The 17,904-nt window shown below is 32.2% G+C and overlaps 2 protein-coding genes across 2 annotated transcripts in view; both read left to right on the top strand.

The window, feature by feature from the left end:
- Positions 1 to 10,077: 10,077 nt before the first annotated feature.
- Positions 10,078 to 12,846, top strand: LOC107463262 (probable polygalacturonase). Its single transcript, XM_016082031.3, has 6 exons — positions 10,078 to 10,397; positions 10,860 to 11,177; positions 11,270 to 11,390; positions 11,481 to 11,655; positions 11,766 to 11,836; positions 11,919 to 12,846. The coding sequence occupies exons 1-6, from the start codon at positions 10,392 to 10,394 to the stop codon at positions 12,605 to 12,607; spliced, it is 1,380 nt and encodes a 459-aa protein (XP_015937517.1). The 5' UTR covers positions 10,078 to 10,391; the 3' UTR covers positions 12,608 to 12,846.
- Positions 12,847 to 14,002: 1,156 nt separating this feature from the next.
- LOC107463252 (uncharacterized) overlaps positions 14,003 to 17,904 on the top strand; it is a 5,026-nt gene continuing 1,124 nt past the window's right edge. Inside the window, 10 exon segments of the mRNA XM_016082020.3 lie at positions 14,003 to 14,179; positions 14,623 to 14,766; positions 14,860 to 14,975; positions 15,184 to 15,338; positions 15,816 to 15,898; positions 15,990 to 16,536; positions 16,794 to 16,952; positions 17,091 to 17,248; positions 17,418 to 17,497; positions 17,648 to 17,759. Of these exon segments, the coding sequence (XP_015937506.1) occupies positions 14,090 to 14,179; positions 14,623 to 14,766; positions 14,860 to 14,975; positions 15,184 to 15,338; positions 15,816 to 15,898; positions 15,990 to 16,536; positions 16,794 to 16,952; positions 17,091 to 17,248; positions 17,418 to 17,497; positions 17,648 to 17,759 (1,644 nt within the window). The 5' untranslated portion in view covers positions 14,003 to 14,089.

Raw genomic sequence — 17,904 nt, 5'->3', positions numbered from 1 at the left:
TATATATTTACAAAAAAATACATAATAATTAATTTAATAATTATATTTTAATTAATACTAATTAACACTTATTTTTTTTATTAAAAATATTGTCGTCTTATAATATCCTCTTAAAATAATTTCTAAGTTTTCGTTTCCATATGCCTCTCTTAGTGACAAACATGTATGGTAGAGAATGTGCATGATAAGGCTATAAGCTAGTTTACTGCTTTTTTTATATAAATAAATATCACAAATAAATTATTTCATAAAATACGCATGAAAAAAATTGGTTTTAAAAATGCGCATAACTACTTTAAAAGGGGTACATGCGAATTGAATTTATACTCCAATTCAAGTGTGGTAACCATAAAATAAGACTGACAAGAATAAATTAAAAAATTATATCACTAATTTATTATTGATATCCACGAAATGGGACACATCACCATTGACGCACACGAATTGAGCGACTTTAAAAAAAGCGGCAGCGAAGTGCACTCAGTTTACTGGTGGCGGCCACGGAATGAGCATTTTGTTTCTAGAAGCCACGAAGTGGGTGGTTAAGGCTGTCAATTTTCAAAAATCATTAGTACCTGTACGAGACATGCGTTGGTTGCGCTGGATGGCAAAGAACACTTGAAAAGGGACTCAGAACACATATAAGAGTGAAAAGGAGGGGACCGTATGCATTCGGTTGAAAGGGAAATGGAATTTAAAAAAAAAAAGTGGTGGTGGTAAAGAAAATTTGTGCTGTGGTTTTAATATTTTGTGTTGTGTTTAGAAAAAAAATTAACATGAGTAGGGTGGGATTAATGTGGAAGAGAACCTTAATCGGTTGGACGAGTTTTATATTGCGGCACATTTTCTTTTTTTCAACCCTTTTAGTATTTATGAGAATCAAATTCTTCAACTCTTGCAACATGTCGGTGGCGGAATCATTATCCAAAGTGAATCGTCACAAACAAACATAATACCTTCTCCAATATGAAAATTTTTTCCATTAGGGCATATATATTTTCAGAAGCCATACACACAGCAAAACAAAACCAAAATTCACAATATTTTAGACAAAAAGAAAGTAAAGAGGTTGAGAGATATTTCGGAGTTGGAAGAGAGTGCAGGAGAATGGCTCCTACCATGAATGGTGCACAAGTATTTATATAGACAAATTAGAAACGAACTTTGCAGGTGGTACACCTGAAGTGCACCATTTCACATGTAATACCATTGACTTGGACTTCAATTTGTGGATGTCCCACCGGAGTTGGCCATTTCACTGGCGCCAGCCACAAAATGGCCTCCCCTCTCATTTCTTGGACGCCGAACCAGAAATGCCTTCTACTCCTGTCAGTCTCATTTCATGGGCGCCACACCTGAATTGGAGTGTAAATTCAATTCGTATGCGCCCCTAAAGTGGTTCTGCACATTTTCAAAATCATTTCTCTTCGTGCATATTTTGGGAAATAACCTATTTATGATATTTATTTATATAAAAAAGTCCTAATTTACCCTCACTCTTCATGCAGGGTGTATTCTTGATCTTGTTCACTCATATTAGAAAAAGTAGTATAAGTATTGCATCCTTATCTTTTTTAAATTATTGAAATCAGCAAGAAATTTCATAATCGAATGCATTTTAATTTGTTAAATACATAAAATATATGAAAAATAAATATATTATTTTATTTAAAAAATTATCTTTATTTTATGGTATATGATTTGGCGATGGAGAATGCTATCATAAAGATGCGTAGAACGTTTTTTTGTAAATACACTTATATGTCATATTATTGTTGGACGTATTAATGAACCGGTTATTTTTAATTTCTTAACAAATTAGAATAAAATCGATTTTTTTATAACAATAACAATAAACTCAATTATTATCAGATCCGATCGAACCGACTAATTTACATAACCTATTGAATCATGTTTTTTTAAGACAAAAATAGGGATATATTTATCTTTTTATCAAAAAATTTAAATATGATTCGGTTTAAATTGTGTAAATCGAATGGATCAAATCAGGTCTAATAATTATAATGCAGATAATTGGATTTATTATTGTTGCTATAATAAACCGATTTTGTTCTGATTTATTAAAAAATAAATTATTAACCAATTTAATAAATATGTCCAATAATATCATAACACATATAAACGTCTTTGAAATAAGACATTTTTAGTATCTTTATCGAAGTGATCTCCTTGAGAGATACTGTATGTATAAGTATTTTCAATAAATAAGTCTAACTAAATTAGTATAAATTCGACAAATAAAAAATGCATGCATTTATCTTGTAGTTCTTTGTTTTCGTCTTTTTTTAAAACAGAAATTTTGATACAAAGCTCATAATTTACACGTAACACATAAAATTTTGCACATAATATATAAATTTATATGAATATAGTAAAAAAATTTCGTACATAACACAAACATTATTGATACAACACAGAAAATTCTGTGTTGTGTATTAATTTTTTGTATTGTACAATAAAATTTTTTTGTTATGTGTCAAAATTTATGTGCTCAGTATCTTACTGGACATTTTTGTCGATAATTTGTCTTATAAGCTCGATAAAAAGTAGCAGTGGACAAAACTTCCCTAAGACAAAGCCAGGTCAAGAATTTATGTTTTTTTGGAATAAGCTAACGCCAAAGGCAAAGCCAATTTTTCTGGTCCTCGTAACCAAACTTTTGTTTACTGAGCCACAAGTAACCACTACGAGAGTCATAAACCTTTGACGTTACACTAGACCAAAATCATCTTATCACTGAACCTTGCACATCCGGATTATAGAAAAGAATGTTACCTTGCAAAAACTGGTTTATAGGAGAATATATATTCTGAAGGTACTACTATCCAGATAACCAAAGATCCAATATCCGAAGATCCAAATCAGAAATGTATAATCCATCTCATGACAAAGCTACCCCTCTTTTCTCCAATTAGAAAACCAAAAGTTTTGGTTCAGATATTTGATGCACCAAACAAAGAAATCCTTCAAGAAATTCCAAGTTTTGCATATGCTCTTCCAAACATAAGAGTCCCGTGTCTCGAGACTGACTGAAATAGTCTCCGGGAGAAGAACAATTTTTTTCTACAAACACTTGAACTCATAACTTGTTTGGATGATGAAAAATTGCCAAACTACCTTCCCAAGAAGAGCAACATCAGCACAAAATGGATCTTGAATCCCCAAAACTCCAAACTTCTCAAGGGTGACCAATACCTTCCAAGTTCCAACTAACCTGATACATGCCTCTACCATCAGCTTGACCTTTTCAAAGAAAGCTCCGCATCATAGATTCTATCTTATTTTATATCCCTTTAGGAAAAAAAGATACTTGCATGTGGTAAGAAGGAATCATGGCCATTACTGAATTGATTAAACATAGTCTTCCCGCCTTATTAAGCAATCTCCTTTTTCAGCTAGCCAACCTTTTCCGAATCTTGTCCAGAATATCATTGAACGCTGCTCACGTCACCCGAGAGTGACTAAGGGTAACTCCTAAATACTTACCTAAATTCTGGACAAATCTGAGGGATGACACCCCAGTAAAAATCTCTTTTCTTGTCGCTGAGACATTCTTGGAGTACAATGCTTTAGATTTCTCCATATTAACCTTCATCCCAGAGGCTCTGTAGAATTTATCTAAAGCAACCATCACATTTTGAACTTGGTGGTTTTCATCTTTACAAAAAAGAAGCAAATCATCAGCGAACATTAAATGAAAAATTCTTGGACCCCCTCTAGAAACAACAACCGGCTTCCACAAACCCATATCAACTTGATGATTAATAAAGTAAGACAACTTCTCCATACACAATACAAACAGATATGGTGACATCGAATTTTCTTGCCTGAATTTCTGGCTAGGGGTGAAACTATTTAATCTATCCCCATTTCACAGGTTAAACAACAAAGAGGCAATGACACAATGCATAATCAGATTGATTGTAAGGATAGGAAAGTCAAAACTCACAATGGTATATTTTAGAAACCTCCAATCAATTCTGTCATAGACTTTTTCCAAATCAATCTTAAATACTAGGGTACTTTTCTTGGACTTCGTCTTCTTCATGAAGTGGAGAATCTCTTACAAATAATAATGTTGTTAGGGGTTTCCCTTCTTGGAATAAAACCTCCTTAAAAGGGCCCAACAATGTCTATGAGATGAGGTCGAAGTCTATCAACCAGGACATTTGTTATAACTTTGTAAACCACATTACAAAGATTGATAGGCCTGAAATCCTTCATGAAAATCAGGGCTTCTACCTTCAGAATAAGAATAAGGAGAGTTTCCATCATTCTTGAATCAATATCCATACCAGAGAATGCTTGACTAACTATAGTCCAAACATCAAAACCAATAATCTCCCAATATTCCTTGAAGAAGAAAACTTGAAACTCATCAGGATCCGATGCCTTAAAAAATGCATATTAAAAATAGCCGACTTAACTTCCTCCAGTGTAACTAGCGCTGTAAAGTTACAAAAAGCGTCATCATTCAGGAAGGAAGGGTCACTTCATTAAGACATCCCAAATTCACATTCTCCGATTGACCGAATAAGCTTTTTAAAAAGGACTCAGCTTTCCTGCAAAGGATATTCAGATTCGTTTTCCATACCCCATCCTAGAGAAAGAAACCATGAATTTTGTTATACTTCCTTCGTACCAGAGTCTAAACATGAAAGAAATTGATATTTCTATCCCAGAATTTTACCTATTACTTCTCTTTGGATTTCTGAAACCATAGAAGTTTCTCTTGTACAAGAGTGTTATTGTAATTCTCAATCAACTATCGCTCTTTTTGTCGCAAAGAAGAATCTTCCATCACTTCCAACCGCTTCTGTAGAAATTAATTTGGCGCTTCAACACACTTTTCCTAACGAAAATATTGCCGAACACTTTAGAATTAAACTCTAGAGAGTGCTTCTGCACTTCTGAAAGCTTGCCATGTACCTCTTTATAGCCAGACCGCCACGATTGGTTCACAATATCTTTGTACTCCAGATAGGTAGCCCAAGCTACAATAAACCGAAAAGGTCTATTTCTTTTTGGCTGGGGCCGACCTTTTCAGCGAACTAGGATATGACAATGATCAGACTGAAGTCTACTTAGTATTTTCATATAAGCCTCCGAAAATAGAGATAACTATCCACTATTGATACAAATTCGGTCAAGCTTTTTTACTACATGAACATAATTTTTCACCCTTCTGTATCAAGAAAATCGTCTTCTGATAGTCTTTAAATCAAACAGGTTGCTAACCCCTAATGAGACAGCAAACCGATCTGCGCGTCAACTTGAAAAAAGACAACCCTTACATTCATGAGAGAAGAGAACTTCATTAAAATAACCAAGAATGATCCATGGCCCACGAAAAGACGAGGACTGGGTCACAAGATAATCCCACAGAAGAATTCTGGTATTAAAATGAGGACTATTATAAATACCATTATACCTTCAAATACAATATTTAACTGAACCTCCAATGTAACACACTGATCAAAAGCATCTATCCACTTGCAGCAAGTATCCGACATTGTAGAAAGGAACCATATACTCCCTTTATGCCCTGTTGCCTCCACTGTACCAATAGAATGATAATCAAACCTTTTTCATAATAGTTTTAAGTGTTGAAAAGGACAATAAATTTCAACTACAATAAAAAAGACAGAGTTAAATTTTCTAACAAGCTCTTTGTAATTTACCTGAACTAACTTATTAGATGCAATTCTAATGTTCCAAACTATTATATTTAAACTATCCATAATATAAAGATAGAATACTAGAACAACAATGAATATAAAATTGGTTCATCAACCTTAAGATGAGGCTTGAATTACGGGACAACATCCCTCGCACGTTATTACCGTCGATCTCTCATGGGAGGCCCCCTCATCGTTGCCTTCCCATGTTGCATCATTCGACGGCAAGACTTCCATCCCCGGTGGTACTGCCGTTGAAGCAACCTTCGCGGAAGCATTCCCTACCTTACTTCCATTCTTCTCTGTCAGCTAGCTTTGCAAGGACGGTGGTCTTGGCCATTTCCGGAGGGAGGAGCAGCAGGGTTGAGCTGGGGTCTGGTGAGAAGGCGGCATCGCAGACGCATCTCCATTCTTCACACGCAACCCACACTACTAGAACATGGTTTGAGATCCAACCCTGGATTGTGAAAAAGCGGACCCATCAACATGAGGAGCATACCATGTGGGCCTTGCTTTTCTATCTAAACCTTTATTTGAGTGTTCCATTTCTTGGGTCTTAAAATTTGCTTTTGGCCTATCTTATATTTCTCCTTCTTTAATACTTGTTTTCAGTCCACTTCTTCATTCCTGTATGCGTCTAGAAGATCAAAGCCACCTTTGATCCATCAGGGCGTCCGAAACTTATGTGAAAGAATTGTGTAACTGTAGTTCTTGTCCAAAACTTTGATCGCTAAGGCATATTTATAAGGTCTTGCCAAGCAGAATTTTTCCTTTTTTATGAAGCTAACACACGGAGATTGGGAATCACCTGCTTACCTACCACCGTCGTTATACCATCTTCAAAAAGAGATTTTACAAGTGTAAAGGTCTTAGATTTCTTTGCATTAATAACTTTATTTTTAAGAGATATCTTTAAAGTCTTTAAAAAATTCTCCTAAAAGAATTTTCTTTGACACTGGATGCACATCTAACCTCACTTTTTCCTTTATCTCTTTTGCAAGTATGGCCGTCATTCCTTTCGTATTTTGCCTTTAAATTTTATATTTGTTAGCAATATAACTACATTTAAAAAAAATTATATTGTTAGTTTTTTAAAAAATAATCACTAACCTATAATTGTATAAAATATAAAAGATTTAAATAAAACAATATATATACACAATGTATAATAACTCATTTAAATTAACCTTTCGTACATACGTAATACTTTTATAAACCCAAGGCAATTGGCAAGTGTTTCAACTTTGAAGCATAAGGAGCTAGGCATTACATACTTTCCTCATTTTTTATTTCGGTAGTAATTATATTGTCAAGTGAAAAATAAAATAAAAAATAAATTATAGAATGATGAGTATGATTGGATAGTAAATAGTCTAGAGTTTATATTTAATCTTAATTTTATTTATGAGTTAAATTTTATAAATATTTTATTTTATTTTATTTGTGCATTTATAACATGTTAATTTTAATCTTATTTATTCTCAATTCGCAGGTATATAATCCTACCCGCAAGTTATAAAAAAATATAATGCTCAATAATTTAATGAGATCTTGAGATTGTAATTTAGTATTTACTAGTATTTTTATATATAATACTTTACGGAAATATAAAAATCTTTTAAAATTACATCAGTCATGATATTATAGATTATGACATAAAAAATTTATAGCATTAAACTATATTTACAAAATGGTTGTAAGAGACAAAAATCTCTGTCAACTAAAAAAATTAGGGTCTCTATAAATAAAAATAAAATTAAATAATAAAATTTTTAATTATTATTTTCATATAAAAGAGTTTATTTTTTGTTAATAATTAATTTTAAAATTCGTTATCTAAAATTTGAATGAATTTGACGTGTATACTTTTATATTTTATTAGGTGTTAAATTTGTTGTACAAATAGAAATAATTAATTTTTATACTTGCTATTTAAAAATAATATTTTTTTCTATATATAAAAAGTATAATTAGATATTAGCATAAAAAATTTATATCAATAATTATAAAACTAACTCAAAAATTTTTTTAAACAATTGAATTCTGATTCTAACTTTTAATCACAACATTAGTATTTTCTCTAAATTATATATAATAAATATTTGAAGGAAAAGAAGTGAAAATATATATTAGAAAGATAAGCAGTAGAGATTTAAAATTAATAAAAAATATGCATATAATAATATTTTTTATTTAAATTATATTATGTTGTTAATTTTATTTTTTGTAGATTAGAAAGATAGAGAAAAATAGAGAATAAGAGAAAAGAGAGAGAAAGATAAAGAAAAAATATAAGAAAGGGAGTTTGCTAATTTTGGAAGTTAAGAAAAAATTTTGTTAATTATAATAAAAAAAATCTAATGACACATTTTGATTTATCAAATTACTAAAGTAAAATATGAATTATAAATTATATATAGAGTGGAAAGAATAGAGAGAAATAGAAAAAATGAGGGAGGTAGATAAAAGAAAATAAGATGGATGTTTACTAATTTTGGAGAAATAGAAAAAATGAGGGAGATAGATAAAAGAAAATAAGATGGATGTTTACTAATTTTGGAGAAAAATATTTTCTCTAAATTTTAATAAGAGAGTATCATGTGACGTATTTTGTTATTAAATTAGTTAGTAATATATAAATATAATATATAATATAACTATATTTCAATTTTAATATTTTAATTTTAATATTTTAATTTTAATTTAATTTAATTTAAATATAATTAGAGAATGTCATGTTATATATTTTGATTATCAAATTTGTAATTAGTCATTAATAATGATATATAAGAGAGATAGAAAGAATGAAGGAATAAGAGAGATAGAGAAAGGAAGAGAGAAGAGGTGAGAGCTCTTTGTTTTTATATAAAAAAAAGTGTTAAATTTTTAATCGAAAATATTAGCTTAATGATTAAAGTTTTTTTATATAAATGAAATTTTTGGTTCGACACTTATTGAGAGAGAGGGGAGAGAGGGAGAGGGAGAGTAAATATTCTTATTTTTTGTCAATATTTAGCTAGCATTAATTTGCACCTATATTTATAAATGTTTTGCACACAACAAGAATATAATTTATACCTATATTTATCAGAGTTATGTATACATGAATCAATACAATTTGCATCCAAATTTTTCAAANNCAGATGACAATTCTATCCAATTGGGTTAGATTGGATTATATATCTTTGAATAGGGTTGTTGCTATCACCTTTGCTGATGAGGACTGATGTGTATATTGATTAAGATTTTAATTCGACACTCATCTCTAACACATTTTCTTATATAATATATCATATATAAGGTACAAATTGGTGGAGTAGTGTTGGGTCTCAACCCACACTTTATCCGACCTTACAAATTAATTCGTTTTGCGCTCAATTCTATCCGTAGCAAATTGGATTGACAACCATATTTAATTGGATTGAGTCAAATTAAATATTTAAAGATATAATTATTAATGTTTTATGAGTGACAAGAATTTATGTGTATACCAATAAAAATATTGGTAATTTAATATATCAAAAAAGGTAAATTAATAACTTCTCTAAATTTTAAATTTAATTCTTACAAAAATTACTAATTAAGATAGAGCATATTTGAGAGAATATTTAAGAAGTATTTGTTTCATTTCTTAATAATAAGAAGGGACAATACTTTCAAAAACCAAAAGGTAAAAGGAAAGAGTAGTAATTACACATATCTTACAGAACAATAAGATATGACATATATCCTATATATACTGTTAATGAGGTGATTGACGGCACGCCAGGCTAGCATCTTGGCCCATGATTGGTGTGGGTCCACTCTCCACCCCACCCCACATGCGCTTCTTCCCTTATATTATTATAATAAATAATAAATTTTTAACTTAAACTCTTAATTTGTGTTTTTTTATTAATTTTTTATTTGTATCTTTAAAAAATTAATTTATTGTTGATTGAAGTTTTACTTAAAAATTTATTATTTATTAATAAATTATTACATCTTAATTCTTAAGTGGTCTCTTAAATTAATTGTATATACTAAAATAATTTTTAAAATTTTAATCATATTCATTAGATCCTATAAAATAAATTATATAAATCTTTAACGGCATAACAAGTCGCTTAACAGAAAAAAAAATTAAAGAATTAACATAGTATACTTTTATTTGTCTAAAAGAAGAAATTTTTACAATTAATATATCCCAAATTATTTTAATGCATGCAGTCAATATAAACCACCACTTTGACATTTAACTCAAATGTTATTGAAATATAAAAATTTTGTTCTTATATAATATTCTGCGTTTTTGACTTTATATATATGTATACATCTAACTGAATTTGGTATGTATTTATCAATGGAGATTTCTTACTCTGTATAGTCACAATTTCTTTTCCTCATTTGTATATTTTTTTTCACAGACATGCAAGGAAGAAAGAAATATAATCTGTCATGAAAATTTCTTACCATATCTACATAGATGTATGCGGGTACATTATTAATGCTTATAATATAATATAATAAATAAATAAAAATAAATATGCTCTAAATTGTCCTGTCTCTGCTTCTTGTTCTGCTGCTGCTGGTGTTGTTGCTGCTTCTTCTTCTTCTTCTCTCTCTGCGCTCAAAGCTTATTTGTTATTTGTGTTGGTGCTTGGCCACTGTCTCTTCCTTTTGTCTTCTTTACTCCGCTTTGACCAACACAACATGCTAGTAAGTACGTTTCTATGCTTTCATTTATTTTGTTTTGTTTGTTTTGTATTCAGAATTGGTGTAGGATTATTCCTCGTTTCAAGATTGAATCTTTGTTTGGATTGTTTAGGTAGAGTCAATGCATGTTTTGATTTCTTTCTTGTTTTTACATCAATATGAAACATCTGATTATACATGTGGTTGATTCTGTTTGGGTGTATCCAATGGTAGTTGGTTGGTTTAGCTTCAATCAAAATCAATTTGATCCAATAAATTTGCAAACTTTATTTTTCACTAGGCACTCTTTGATGTTCTTCTTTGTTCAATTCCTTGCTTCATATGGTTATGGATAAAGACATATATATGCATTGCCCTATGATTGTTGCCTTATTTTCATTGATTTTGTTGATTGCATATTGGAGAAAATGAAAATTCTTAACCTAGGAGAAATTGAATGAATCTGTAATTGATATACTGTTTTAGGTGGCACTAGTGTTGCTGCTGGCATTGAGCAATGAAGTAAGAGTTAATGGTTATGGTGGTTCTGAGCAATGTGAGTATAGTCCAGAACTAGCTCCAAGACCACACAGTGTGTCTATTTTGGAGTTTGGTGCTGTTGGGGATGGAAAGACACTGAATACCATTGCATTCCAGAATGCAATATTCTATCTCAAGTCATTCGCCGATAAGGGCGGCGCTCAGCTTTATGTGCCGCCTGGACAATGGCTCACTGGAAGCTTCAACCTCACTAGCCATCTTACCCTCTTTCTAGAAAGAGGTGCTGTCATTATTGGATCTCAGGTATTTTTTTCCCCTTTTGTGCTTCTTTGATTCCTCTATTTTCAATAACTTGTTAGAGATGACATGTTGCTATGTGATTCATCTTTGTTTAGGATCCATTTCATTGGGAAGTTATTGATCCTTTACCTTCTTATGGACGAGGAATCGAAGCTCCCGGCGGAAGATACCTTAGCTTGATAAATGGATACATGTTAAATGATGTGGTCATTACAGGTTTTTGTTTAGGATCTTTGTTTTCTTCTCAATTAATTTGGTCTGTTTCTTTTCTCACTTAAGCTCTCATATTCTGTGTTACATAATCAGGCAACAATGGGACCATAGATGGTGTTGGATCGATTTGGTGGCGATCCTTTATTTCTCATTCCCTGAACTATAGTCGACCTCATCTAATCGAATTAGTCGCATCTAACTCGGTGGTAGTTTCAAATATCACATTCCTGAATACCCCTGCATATGGCATCCACCCAGTTTATTGCAGGTAACATTTTATGCTCCTTCTAAAGCATTGAGTACATTGTTACTTATTTTGAAAGAAAATGGGTTACTGATCTGGTGTAATGTAATGTAATGTACTGTATTTTAATGCAGCAATGTACATATTCACAATATTTCAATATCAGCTCCTTCAGAATCCCCTTTCACTGTTGGCATAGTACCAGGTTTGAAACTTGTTATCATGCCTTAATCATGTGTTTCTTAATCAACTTGTTGTATAATGTGTTTTTCTTTTTGTTTTTTCAGATTCTTCTGATAATGTGTGTATAGAAGATTGTACAATTAGCATGGGGTTTGATGCAATTGCACTCAAAAGTGGCTGGGATGAGTATGGCATTGCCTATGGCAGGCCTACAAAAAATGTGCACATCAGAAGGGTGCATCTCCAATCTTCTTCCGGCTCTACTCTTGCGTTTGGCAGCGACATGTCTGGCGGCATTTCGAATGTCCTAGTGGAGCATGTTCATCTCTACAACTCAAAAACCGGCATTGTGTTCAGAACCACCAGGGGAAGAGGTGGTTACATGAAGGAGATAGTTATATCAGACATAGAAATGGAGAACATATACCGAGCGATCGCGGCCACAGGCCACTGTGGATCTCATCCTGATGACAAGTTTGATCCTAATGCTCTCCCACACTTGGATCAAATTATATTGAAGAACATGACTGGGACAAACATCACTATTGCTGGAACCTTTTCTGGACTAGAAGAATCTCCTTTTACTAACATATGCCTTTCAAATCTAAACTTCTCTCTCAATTCTATGTCTCCCTTTACATGGGAATGCTCAAATGTCTCTGGATTCTCTGAATCTGTTGTCCCAAAACCTTGTCTTGATCTTGAGACCCCTTCAGTTTCTTACACAGCATGTTCCTCCATGCTAAGCAATAGAGCAAAGGCAACAACACAAGCTTCATATTCTTCTGCTTGATGTCCATGAAAAAAAAACACAAAAGAGTGCCAAGACACATTCTTTCCAATAAGACGGTGGGGTTATTTGGTTCTTTCTTTTTCTTCTATTTTTTATCCTTAAATCTTCTCAATAAGACAACATCTGAGAGAAAAAAAATGAAACAACCAACATATTATTTGTACAGTTTAATTTCTTTGATTCATAGTGTAATGAAATTTTGGTAGTTTATATAACTTCATTTGATAGTTTTCTTGTTATATTATATCACAGTCTATTCTAGATTTCTAGTCCATTTGTGATTACAGTGCGAAAGAAAGTTAACTCCGAGCATCATATATTAAAACAAGTTAACTTTCGAATGGTACATAGTTGTTGAGTACTTATAAATAAAACACAAGGAACTTCTACCTTATCCGGAAAAAAACACTAAGTGTTTGTTTGGGTGAGCTTCTAAGAGTTATCTTTTTTTTAAAAGATCTTATGGAAAAGTAAAAATAATTTTATATTTGGATATTTTATGTAAAAAAATCTTTTTATCTATTAATTATGTTTAGGTATAACAATATAAAAGTATTTTTTTTGTTTATTTATTACATGAAAAACATCTTTTTTTAAAGAAAAAAATCTTTTAAAAAAGATGTAAATTACAAATTCTCAAAAAAGATGTTTTTTTTAATTTTTTTAGTGTTTTTATTTTTACTTCTAGAAATTTGCCAAACACGCTAAAAAATAAAAAAGATATTTTTTTATTAAATTTTTTTAACAGAATAATAGCGCCCAAACAAACACTAAAAATAAAATAAAAAAGTTATAATCAAATAAAATAAAATGATTTTTGTGACATTCATTAACCTTTCCCCCCCTGCTAGTAGGTGTTTAGTCCCTATCATTTTAACGGAAAAATGTTCTTTTTTATTGAAAGTCAAAAGACATAAAAAAGAACTATTAAGAAATAAACTCGGTAATCTACTAATCTTAGCTTTCTCTTTGGTGATCTTGTAATAAAACATAGGTTCAGAATACCAAAAAAAAAAGGTTCAACATGCTGTAATTTTATTTTATTTTTATAATTTATTTTGGTAACTGTGATGGTTTTGGATTCTCATATTTTCTCTCGAATATTAATATTGAAGTAGAACATGAGACTATTCTGGAAAGTAAAAAACACTTTTTAAAATCTTCAAAGCACATAAGTTTAATTAAAAAAAAAACAACTAATAGATACTTAAGGAGAATGGAGAAAACCATGTAATCTTTCCTTTTGGACTTGAAAACCCATCGTCTTGGATCACTGATTGGGCCTTAGAGTAAGGCTTTAAAGCCCAATAATAAAAGAGTGGCCCATAACCCGAAGATCCAGTTTAGCCAACCCGACCTAGTTTGTTTGAGTTTCGGTTTCAGTTTTGGGTTTCGGCATAGGTCGCTCTGCTCCTTCATTCTCTTCTCTCTGCTTTCGTGTTCCTTCTTCCCTGGGTTTTTGGGAGCTTCAACTCTTTGGTTATGGCTTCAACGGACATCAGAGACATTCTCACAGCTTTCAGTCCTTCTTTGGACTACTTCGCCATCAGCACCGGCGATGGCCGCGTTAAGGTTTCCATTCTTTTCATCTTCCTTATGCTTTTTTCATTCAGCTTCTAGTCATAGGTCACACCGTTGCTTCCTTTTTTCAGTTTATTCAACCATGAAATCAGCTTTGTTTTGCTAAGCTAACGTTTCTCTTTTGGCGGCTATGGTTTCCTGCTTAGCTAACAAAACATTCCATTAACTATATAGCTGAGTTTTCAGTTAGCTATCTCGACTTGTGATGGAGCAAGAAGTTGAATGTAGTTATGGTGAATATGGTTTTTGTTGTCAAAATATAGGTTATAGGAAGGTTTATTCAGATTCAGTCATGCTGTTAGATAAATAGTGTGCTTTTATGTATGAGTGTGGATATTTTGCAGTGATTGAAGAAGCATATTTATTCATTAAAATAAATTTATTTGTTGGTTAATTTTGTGTTTCTAAGACGTATCTTCAATTTCATTGTATAGATATGGGATACATTGAAGGGTCAGGTACAGACTGAGTTTGCAGATATGACATCAAATGACACAAGAAGTATATATGATAGATCCACGAATGGACATCTCTCAATAGACTATACGTGCATGAAGTGGTTGTCGTTGGAAAGAAAGGTAGATTGTTTTATTGGATGTACTTCTTTCCTTTTGTCTTTCTTTTATTTCTTTATGCAATAATATTCTCAATGGTACTGTGACATGTTGCAGAAAAAAAGAAAGCATGCATCCTCATTGTTAGTGCTTGGGACTGGTGGTGGTGATGTTTTAGCATTTGATGTGTCTGCTGGTCAATTGAATTGGAGAATTAGCAACTGTCATCCAGGGTATGATATGAGTTCTTTTGTAATTAACTATAACTTATGAGGATTCGATTCTCTGCAGTTGTTGTATCCTGTAACTTCATAATAATTGTAACTATTGACTCTAAGATTAATGTTATTTCAGTGGCTGTGATGGTTTAAATCCATATTATTAGGAAAGAATTATTAATGCTTTTTTCTGTGTTTCTTGCTCCCTCAACTCTATTTGCAGAGGTGTGAGAGCCATTTCATCGTCAGCAAATGGATCATGTATCTATACTGCAGGGGCAGATGGGATGATATGTAGAATTGATTCCGTCACAGGAAACCTGTTGGAGAAATTTAAAGCTTCTACAAAGGCTGTATCCTGTATGACTATTTCTTCAGGTATGTCTCCTTCATAGATTTTGCAGAAATATTTTGACTTTTGTGGTAGGAATGCAGTCAATGCATCGGTGTTTGGATGCTAGCTGGTTAATCTGAAGTTGAGCTCTACACTTGACAAGTTGTATAACCTGAATGAGTTTCCTAGGAATTCTTTGAGCTTTTTCCCATTTTGATTGCCCATAAAACATTCCAAATAGAAAGCACAAATTTCTTTATGTATGATTCATGATTCAAATTTTAATAATTCAAGGCCATCCATTCAAGTTATGAGTTAATTTCTTTATGTATTATGATTCATTGCATTTTAGCTTCATATGTCTGAATGAGTGATTCTAAAGTATTAACACCATTGCATGAGCTTCATTCAGTCAGGTGTTCAGTGAATTAGCTAAGATGACTTTGCAATTTCCAAGTATTATTATTATTTTATTTAAAAAAAAATCTGATTTTGATACTTGGATTCTTTACTTCCATCAGATGGGAAGACTTTAGCTACGGCAGCATCACAATTGAAGATCTTTAACAGATATATATATATATATATATAGGTGGGTTGATACGTGTCCTAAAGACAGGAATGCATTTTTCCCCTATCATCTTTTTTTGCGATTTTGTCATTTGTATAACTATAATTTATTACTTAATTAATAGGGATCTGTTAGATGCTTGGTCTTCACTGAAGATGGCAAGTATATCCTTTCATCTGCCGTTGGTGAAAGATATGTTGCTCTGTGGAGGATAGATGGCGCCAGAAAGCAGTCGGTTAGTTGTGTTCTTGCAATGGACCATCCTGCTGTCTTTCTTGATAGCAGGTGCATTGATAGCGGGGAACATGATGAGAATGGCATATGTGTTTTGGCCATCTCAGAAGTTGGTGTTTGTTATTTCTGGTTTGGAAATAGTATTGAAGAACTACGTAATGCCAAACCCACAAAAATATCATTATCTTCGGAAGATATATTCTCAAGAAAATACAAGGGTGCATTGCCAACAATATATGCTGCAAAGTTACAAGGCATACAGAAGCCTGCATCTGGGCATGTTTTTCTTGTTTCTGGGTTGCTTGTAAAACCATCATTTCAAAAACTTCTAGTGCATTCTGGTACAGATGTACAGTTGAATGTCTCCCATGATGGTATTCTTCTTCCAATGAGTCAATCTCTTGTTAAATCTAAGAAGCGGTCAGATGAACGAAGAGGTGAGATTTTCTGTGCCTTTGAGCTACTCTTTCGCATAAGCATTTTCTTATTTGATATTTTTTTTGTCAAGGATTTATTGTCCCAATGAGTTATTAAGGGAAATCAAGAATTTTTCTATGTATATATATTTTAGGGTTTAACTTTCTGCTTGGTTTTGGTGCTCATACTCTTGTTATTGAGCTTTATCATTATGCCTTAGTAATTCTCTTCTTGATCTTGGTGTATGTCTCTAACTGCTGGTGCAATGTTTTGACAGTAACTGCACTAGACCGTGCTAATGCAGAAGATGCCTTGCTTCCGATTCCTAAGGTTTTTTATTCTTCTGAGAAAGAGAGAGCATTCCAAGACTCTTCAGACAGAAATGCAACAGATGGTTTGTTTAGAATTAATAAAGCTGATTCTATCAAGAAACAAGGTACTTGTGTCGGTCTTTCATCTTGATGAAATATACCCATATAATGCATCGAATTATTAAGTAGATAACAAAGGAAGGGAAGCTACTTCTTCTGCTTATTCTAATCTGTTATTCTGTTAACTTTATCACATGGTGTAGATGAAATGATCCAAGATGAGATCAAAGCAGTTTGTATGGAGGACCAGCTGAGATCACTAGGGATACTTAAAAGTGAAAAAGAGTGTTCATCAAACCTTGAAAAATACTATCCATTATTGAAGGGTATTAATCTTGAAGCTGCTACTCCAACGAAAAAGGTTAGCTGTGAATTGGCATGATTGTCTTTTGGTATTATTCTTTAGTTTCATCGATTCAATTTTTATGATTTTATTTTATTTTATTGTCAAGCATTCTTGTTTTTCTGTTTTCTTTTTAAATTGTATGTATGTGTTTATGTGACTGAATTTGAGATCCACTCTCCATCAGATTAGAGCAACTGTTTTGTCAATGGAGCCAAGTGAAGCAGTCAAGCTACTTGAACCGTTACTGGCTGCTTGGCAGTCAAGGTCTGTTTTATTGCTCCGTCTTTAGTTGTCTGGGCCGTAAACAAACTTATAAGTTCATTTGTGATATCTTCAAGCAAATATTTCCTTTTCTGTACATGGCTATACTGATTCATTCAGTAATATTAACGTTTGTAAATCTGTACTCAACAGGTCATCTAGCGGAAAGTATGTTCTTCCCTGGATATATAACATATTAGTAAATCATGGTCACAATTTCACCACTGAAGAATTTGCAACATGTATGCTTGATTCCTTGTATAAGGTATTGTGGTTTGAAGTTTTTCATTTACATGCTTTGTCTCCACGGTCTCGACTTCATTTGTCAAACATTATTTATGAGATACTATAAAATTCAACTACACTTGTACTACTACTAATTTTGTTCTTGCGGCATGTTTCTTCCGCAA

This window comes from Arachis duranensis, chromosome 1, assembly GCF_000817695.3.
Source record: "Arachis duranensis cultivar V14167 chromosome 1, aradu.V14167.gnm2.J7QH, whole genome shotgun sequence".
NCBI lineage: Eukaryota > Viridiplantae > Streptophyta > Magnoliopsida > Fabales > Fabaceae > Arachis > Arachis duranensis.
This window is presented reverse-complemented; position numbering and strand designations above follow the sequence as displayed.